At 46.5% G+C, this 7835-nt stretch overlaps 5 protein-coding genes across 5 annotated transcripts; 1 reads left to right on the top strand and 4 right to left on the bottom strand.

The window, feature by feature from the left end:
- Positions 1 to 3403: 3403 nt before the first annotated feature.
- On the bottom strand, positions 3404 to 3805 carry E1B28_003035 (uncharacterized protein; the record flags this gene model as incomplete). The annotated part of the gene is made up of 2 exons (XM_043159990.1): positions 3404 to 3450; positions 3535 to 3805. The coding sequence occupies 2 exons, from the start codon at positions 3803 to 3805 to the stop codon at positions 3404 to 3406; spliced, it is 318 nt and encodes a 105-aa protein (XP_043001945.1).
- Positions 3806 to 4471: 666 nt separating this feature from the next.
- On the bottom strand, positions 4472 to 4749 carry E1B28_003034 (uncharacterized protein; the record flags this gene model as incomplete). The annotated part of the gene is made up of 2 exons (XM_043159989.1): positions 4472 to 4516; positions 4570 to 4749. The coding sequence occupies 2 exons, from the start codon at positions 4747 to 4749 to the stop codon at positions 4472 to 4474; spliced, it is 225 nt and encodes a 74-aa protein (XP_043001944.1).
- A 111-nt stretch (positions 4750 to 4860) lies between these two features.
- E1B28_003033 (uncharacterized protein) lies at positions 4861 to 5463 on the top strand. The gene is made up of 2 exons (XM_043159988.1): positions 4861 to 4921; positions 4970 to 5463. The coding sequence occupies exons 1-2, from the start codon at positions 4885 to 4887 to the stop codon at positions 5371 to 5373; spliced, it is 441 nt and encodes a 146-aa protein (XP_043001943.1). The 5' UTR covers positions 4861 to 4884; the 3' UTR covers positions 5374 to 5463.
- A 72-nt stretch (positions 5464 to 5535) lies between these two features.
- On the bottom strand, positions 5536 to 6254 carry E1B28_003032 (uncharacterized protein; the record flags this gene model as incomplete). The annotated part of the gene is made up of 3 exons (XM_043159987.1): positions 5536 to 5787; positions 5857 to 5920; positions 5998 to 6254. The coding sequence occupies 3 exons, from the start codon at positions 6252 to 6254 to the stop codon at positions 5536 to 5538; spliced, it is 573 nt and encodes a 190-aa protein (XP_043001942.1).
- A 462-nt stretch (positions 6255 to 6716) lies between these two features.
- E1B28_003031 (uncharacterized protein) lies at positions 6717 to 7716 on the bottom strand. Its single transcript, XM_043159986.1, has 3 exons — positions 7259 to 7716; positions 7124 to 7190; positions 6717 to 7066 (listed from the first exon to the last, which is right to left on the bottom strand). The coding sequence occupies exons 1-3, from the start codon at positions 7516 to 7518 to the stop codon at positions 6818 to 6820; spliced, it is 576 nt and encodes a 191-aa protein (XP_043001941.1). The 5' UTR covers positions 7519 to 7716; the 3' UTR covers positions 6717 to 6817.
- Between the last annotated feature and the right edge of the window lie 119 nt (positions 7717 to 7835).

The following is a 7835-nucleotide window of genomic DNA, read 5'->3' as shown; positions in this document are numbered from 1 at the left end:
AAGCGAGTGCTACGTTATCTAAAAGGCACTGTAGACCTCTCCATTCAATACGGTCCCAACGAGAGCTGGGAGAATGGAGAGCTATTCACGTCATACAGCGACGCAGACCACGGCGGAAATCCAGACAATGGAAAGTCCACTAGCGGATTTATTATCAAAATGGGTACAGGCGCGATAAGCTGGGCAAGCCGCCTTCAATCTTTCGTTTCTCTCTCTACGACAGAGGCGGAATACATCAGCGCGGTAACCGCCGGTCAAGAAATTCTCTGGCTACGAAATCTACTTACAGAATTTGGCTACACATTCAAAAATCCCTCACCCCTCTATATCGACAACCAATCCGCCATTTCAGTAGCGCGTAATCCAGATCACCACGGACGTGTCAAACACCTGGACCTCCGATTCTACTGGCTTCGGGATGAAGTCTCAACATTCAAAAATATTTCTGTATTTCATACCCCTTCCGCAGAAATGCCCGCCGATATCTTAACAAAATCACTTACTCGTGATAGATTCTATACCTTACTGCCACTATTAGGACTCATAGACTTGTCCGTTCGGGGGGGAGTGTTGGAGTGAACGAACGGACATTAACATATATTATGTAAATATCATACTATATTTCCGGACACGAGAGTCAACACGTCTTCAGTCTTGACTCTCGTGTTCCAGGTACGACACATAGTCTATATCACCTAATAGATTAGTCTTGACTCTCGTGTTCCAGACGCAACATTATACTATCCTCTGCGGTTTTTGATATGCAGCCGTCCCGAATCCTGGATCAAAGAGGACTTCAATCGGTTCCATCGGCTAAGGAAACATATTGAATTGGACGATTCGTTCCTTCCCAGATACGATATCGAACTCTACCTCGATGACGAATTTCGGAAGATCAGGAGGAACCGAAAATATTCACAGGTCGAATTTCCAAACCCTTGGCCGTCTCCAGAAGACATTCGGTTGCTGGTTAACAAAGCTGATGACCAATTCATCCTTGCATGGACTGTTGCAAAGTTTGTCAGGACCGAGTATACGATTCCAACTGATCAGCTACGTATCGTCCTCGATATTTTATCCAATAGAATATTCGATTCATCGATACATGCCCCCTTTGATGATCTTGACCAACTCTACTGTATGGTGTTACGTTCCAACCCCGACCGAAATAAGCGTCTGCTTCCCATCCTTGGGATAATCCTCAGAGCGCCTTTGGGGATGTCCTCCCCGGCATTCATTGAGCTCCTCCTTGGACTATCTCCTGGCACGGTTGCCATGGCGTTGCGTGGAATGCACTCAGTCCTCGACATCCGTGGCCGAGAAGATAATATCCACATCTTTCATACATCCTTCACCGATTTCCTTCGTGATCAGAAGCGTTCGAAGGAATTTTTTATCGACGAGTGCTGGTGGGATGACTATCTGGCCTGCGAGTGGACTAGAGCGCTTACTGAGTGGACATGCAACGATAATTCTGAGCTGCCGAGAAAAGATGAGGACTCGGAACTGGAATCGAATCTTGTACACGGATGGAGTAATTTCTGCCTCAGCCCGGGTCGCCAGGTAAGCAGCGAACTGAGGTTGGAGCTGGATGCTTTCTACCACACAGCTATGACCACTGTCTCCTCGGAGTTGGGTGGCTCGGACATGCTCCTTCACATACTTGCTGCAATTATCCTGCTTCCAACTGGTGGTCCACGCTCTCCCAACTTCATTCAACTATTATTCGGAGAATTTGGATTTCAGATACACAATCTAGCTCACAATTTGCAAGCCATGCGCAACATTATCTGGATGGAACCTCTTGAACATGTTGATCTATTTGATCAAGATATTTGCCTATCCCATTCCACATATTCCACATTCACGGATTACGTTTTTGACCAGTCTCGCTCAAACACGTTCTTCATTGACAAGGACTATCATAGCAACTTTCTTGCGCATCGATGCCTCTGCCTTCTTCAGTCAGACGAGAGCCGTCAAAATTCCATTTTGTACCGAAATTGGGCTCGCATCTGCTCCGTCGTCGACAGCCCTAGTCAGGAGTTGTTGTCCCAACTCTCTGGTATGGAGCTAGGCGACCTACTAGTAATTGAGGTCGACGAGAACCCGCTCGATTACAGGTCTAGGGTCTCCAAATTCCATTACGTGCTCAAGCATGACCTCAAAACCATCTGATCCTGGCTACAATCTAAAGTAAGTATTACATTTCAGAAGAAATTTATGGTTCATTATTAAGATTCTATGTGCTCTCAGACTTCGGATGGCATAGTTTTTCCTACTAATCTTATTGGTCACTTTGATAAGATTGTCCAGAAGGGGTTTCACTTTCGAAGCACGAGAGATCTCGCTCGAGGAGTCCGCGATTACATTGCCATTATGATCATCCTCTCACTCGTCGATTCGGATTGCAACATTACACAGGACAATCCAACTGTGATGATACGTCTATATTCCAATTTAAATCTAAGCCGTGGCCTGGATTATACCGAGAGCGAACTGCGCTCAATGCTTGCGTTCAAGTTTCGCAAGCGTTCGACGGGGTCCGACCCTTTCGATTCCGAGTGCATCACAACTCCGATCGAGGGTGCAACGAATTGGTACCATGTGAATGTCCAGACAGGCTGTGTGCAAATCTTGAAAGCGGTTCAAGCCGATTTGCAATCAACATACTTCCCGCGTTATACGGCCCAAAGTTTAGCATGGATAGGTTTAGAGACATTGATACAATGTATTCCCCGACCTGAACTCCTTCCTTTCTGTCAAACATTTTTGGATATTATTGATGGGATGCCAAAGCCAGGTGAATGTATTGGGCCAAGACAATCGCAGAGCCTGAGCTCATGGCTCGACTCATGGCTCGAGGTGTGTCACCGTCTTCCATCTTTTGTTGATAGTGCATTGATAGGCCGTCCCATCTTCAGTCCTTCCCTGCCGATTGCGCCCATGAAACCGAAACCATAAAAAAAGTATATCGAAGGCCTCATGCTCGAGTACAAACATCTAAGTGCATGACGTCGAACCTGCGGCCTGATGGGCCTGATATCTCAGATACCGCTGGTAGCACATAAAAGACTGTATACTGTACTACAGTAAAAACCTACGCTTGGAGCTGAGGCTCAAAAAGTCAAAGAGAATCTGATAGCTGAGTTATGAGAGAGGAGTAAGGTAATGGCGAGAGAATAAGGGTAAGAGAACAGTGAAAGGGTGAGGGGGAGATGGTGGTGGGAGGGAAGAAACAAAGGACCGGCGATGAATATTAATTTAAGTGTGACCGCCTTGCGTATGTTTATGTGGTCGGTGCACTTGAGTAGTCACAAGAAGTAAAAGGAGAAGAGAGGAGACGCTGCGGGCCAGATGCGAGGAGTCATTGACACGTCGATTAGACTCCATAAACCAAACGTCAATTCAACCGTTTTCGTCCGCATGTACGATTGATGTTAAGTATGACTGCAAGTGAGAACACGAATATCGTCAGTGTGACACTGGATAGAATTATCTTCCGGACACTGTTGTGGATCCGTGTGGACGCACGTTTGCATACATTCACCCCAGCGGCCACTGATTTCAGTTTCACCAGCAGTGAACCCGTGCAGATACACAGTTCATAGGGGGAGCCTACTCGTACAAGCGGAGCCTTGAGAAAGAGAGAGAAAAATGAGAAAATGGTAGCGAGTGTTCGAACTTCGAAATAAAGATGAACTGACGAATCTCTGAATGTGACAGATCTAACGAAATTCCGACCCCAAGTACTTGAGCCTTCTGGTATCACCGAATGCCAACGGTCTTCACCATGAAGCCGCATATCGTAAACAGGACGGCGGATTCCAATTCTTGCATTGGCCGATAAGTTTAGCCACCCGGCTACGAGCTCAACGTAGGTGTACTTTGCGCAATGCCTGTAAATCGGCACAGAAGGTTGGATGTAGTCAAATCGAATAGCTGCCAGGCCGAAGATAACAAACACGAACGAACCTTAAGCTCCGCAGAATCCCTTTCAAGGTAAATCATCCTCTACCCATCGCTCACAACATTCGAAGCTACATATGGCATGTACAGGCCTGTCGATAAACATTCCTGGAGTAGTTAGAACGGGAATATGTTGCGGTCCGACCGTGAGATGGAATTACAGATGCGCAAGAGGAGCTAAGTGGCTTGTAGTGATTGAAATAACAATAATGGCAACAAAAAAAAAATGCAACCACGAGTACGAGATTGAACTGATGGCCTTGGAAGATTAGATAAGATAAGAATCTCTGCCATCTTGCAGCATCATATTTACATGATCATGTACCACAAAAAGGCGTTCATTATCGACGAATTTCACGAAACAGAATACTCTATGCTGACCGACAATCGTGGCAATTCGTAGATACTCGACAAAAAGTGCGCGAGTCATTATCTACACCATTTACGAGTCGGTAGATAAGGATTATAGGATGGGAGATAGTGTCCGTTCGTGTTTGACAGCTCAACAGCAGCATGGTATCGGAATGATGTAGCAGCATCCTCCGTCCTGTCCGCAACAGATGTCAGTTGTAAGTTACGCTTCGAATATGAAGAACTTACAGGACACGGTATACATCCACCTCTCAACCTCATAGGACCCTCTGTCTGCTCGCCTCTTGCAGGGACATCACGAGCAACGACCATTCCTGACGCTGGTGAAGGTTGGCTTGAAACGACCTTGGTATGGGCCGCTGGAGGAATGGAGGGCATAGTGTAAGAGTTTTTCGATGATTCTGACATGGTGGTAAGTGGTTAAGAGTGAAAGATGGCGGACGCATCATTATTACGGTCAGGGAAATGTGACGTCATCGGACCCTAACCAGAAAACCCCACTGCGCAAAGCTGTCCATCGATTTTCAACCCTCTACTTCCATCATGCCCCCCAGCGAGTACTCTCTCAGATTGCAGAAAGGTAAGTTGCAACATTCTTGCATCCAACTCATCAACTCATCGACACTAGGTATCATCGGTGGTTTCGCACCCCCAACTCCCGATCACATCTTCACCGTTACCCGTCCAAAGGACCAGAATTCACTCAATATCACATCCGCTGTCCGACCAGATGGTTCACCAGGCCTCCAGTCTGCAGTACCCAAGAGCCTAAAGCACGACGATCACGTTGCCCTTCTCGATGAACTACATGGAATTCTTAAGGAGATTCCTACAGAGACCCCACCTGGGAGTCAGGATATCTACGGAATGAACACGAGTATTGCATGGGGAAGTGACGATTTGCAGTGGTGTAATGGTGGACCAGCGGGATGTAGTCATGGGACTAGTCAAGTTCAGCCGACTGAGGAACATAAGAAGAAATTTGAGAGGGCGGTCGAGATAGTTAATCATTTGGTGAAGGAGGCGAAGTAGCCCCCGAAGATCAGAAGTGTATCTGCGCTGTAATTCTAATTTCGGGAAAGCCGATCATGTTCATGATGAAACAGACGTCAGACATTGCACTCAACACCGAGGTCGTTCTACGAATTTCCGACAACTATTCCTTATTACATCTTTCATCCTCTTCCAACTTATTCAGCATGCAACACCTGCATACCCAAACGCGCCAACTACATTACCTACAAGATTGCTCATACCCTCCGATTTACTTGTCGTAGCATTCTTTTGTTGAACATAAAGAAAAGTGATGAGAATCTCATCTACGATTCTTCCGTATCCTGCACCTGGAGATATTGATAATCTAGATGGACTCCGAGGCTTGTCACTGGGAAATCCCGAAAGTTGGGGTTCGTAGACTGCTACCGTGTTTTGGTATCCGTCGAGCAGCTGTGGGATTTGATACAAGTCTGAATCGGCACACAGTGACACCAAGATAGGGGGGGGGAGAAGACTCACCGATACTTTGTCCTTCTTCTGCCAGGTGTACTCTTGTCCGTTCGATGATGTCCATTTCCGCTTGCTACATACAGGGAAAGGGGAGAGAGGAATCAATTAATCATCGATAGTAAACTTATCATTCAACTTGTTAGTACTCACTCTTTCGGTCTCACATCCCTCCCATACACCTCACACCGATCGTCGTGTAAAGTGTGCAATTCGATGTACCCAATCTCCGTTGGTGTCATACTCGGGGTCTCCACGCTGAACTTTTTGACAACCGTACGCCTCGCCCCCAGTCCTAATCCCAACGAGTCCGGTTTAGTGTCGTTAGTTGATATTTCGTATACCAACTCTCCAGTTTGAAGAGAGATAGAAGCGTTGTGAGGGGTTGGGGAAGAAAATACGAGGTCCATTGCTCAGGCTGTCGATTCACGGTATTAACTTCAAGTTTCGGGGAAGATCTGATTTTGTTGCTCCCGGCAACCTCTCGATAAACGGTTTATATTCAAATTCCTCATGATGCACTCTTTCTCATTTAAGTTGAGATTTTCTTAAATTAGGCATGACGCATATGATATCACCTGGAGCTAGAAACAGTATTGAAATTTGGGCGACACGGGGATTGCACCGGGATGTCGAGGTTGGGATTATACTTACCATGGCGAACCCCGGAGAATGCCATAAGGTGTGTGACAACGGTGGCCATCAAGTAACCACTGGCAACTCACCCGCCCGCCGTCGAGTCAATGGCCAAAACGATTCACCTGCCGGCGCACAAAAGACGCTCAGGATTCATCCCAACTCCAGCGCTTCACGCTTCAAATTGTGGAGGGGACTCGGAATCACTGATGTGGTTGGGCTAAGGTTTGTACGTTGGATGGTCTTGGATGAATTGTGAAACTATAAATACTTTCATGGTGCGTATTTCTCCAAAAAAAGAAACCTTCGCAGCGAGCCTCACCCTACTAGCTAGTAATTATGTCCTGTAATTATATCCTCTTACACCGAATCCGCCAGTAATCACGCTTAAAAAACCATCCACGTAACTCGTCGTACCACGCTTTTGTTGAGCGTAAAGAAAAGTGACGAGAATCTCATCTACGATTCCGTACCCTGCACCGGGGGATATTGATAACCTAGCTAGTTTCTGAGGCTTCCCACTGATAAATCCCGAATGTTCGTAGGCTGCTACCGTGCTTTGGTCTCTGTCGAGTAGCTGTGGGTTCTGATAGAAGTCGGCACACAGTGACACCACTGAACATTGAGGGGGGAGGGGGCTCACCAATACTTGATCACTCAAGTACTTCCAAGAGTACTCTTGTCCGTTCGATGACGTCCATTTCTGCTTGCTACATACAGGGAAAGGGGAGAGAAAATCATCCACCGTCGATAGCAAATCATTCAAGTTAATACTCACTCTTTCGGTCTCACATCCCTCCCATACACCTCACACCGATCGTCGTGCAAAGTGTGCAATTCAATGCACCCAATCTCTGTCGGTGTCTTGCTCGCCGGGGTCTCCACGCTGAATTTTTTAACAACCGTACGTCTCGTCCCCATTCCTAATCCCAACGGGTCGGGTTTAGTGTCATTACTTGATATTTCATATACCAACTCTCCGGTCCGAAGAGAGATAGAAGCGTTGTAAGGGGATGGGGATGAAAATATGAGGTCCATCACCGTATAGACGGTGTACTTTCCAGTCGATTCACAGTATTAACTTTGGGGGGAAGATCTGATTTTGTTGTTCCCAACTTGATAAAGGGTTTATATTGAATTTTCCCGTGTACTCTTATTTTTAACGTGAGTCTGTCGAGGCACAGCAATTTAGTACAAAACGGGTAGAAGGACGGGGTCGACAGAGGGAGACGATGGGGAAAGGCAAGAAAGGTTCCATACGTGTCTAGTACTATATAAGGGAACACAGGATATGAAATAAAATATATACCACATGGACCGCAGCCAACAATGATCGATATCGGCCGATCCTCAAC

The sequence above is a fragment of the Marasmius oreades genome, chromosome 11, assembly GCF_018924745.1.
Source record: "Marasmius oreades isolate 03SP1 chromosome 11, whole genome shotgun sequence".
NCBI classification, from domain to species: domain Eukaryota; kingdom Fungi; phylum Basidiomycota; class Agaricomycetes; order Agaricales; family Marasmiaceae; genus Marasmius; species Marasmius oreades.
Note: the sequence above shows the minus strand (reverse complement) of the source record. Positions and strands in the feature narration are given on the sequence as shown.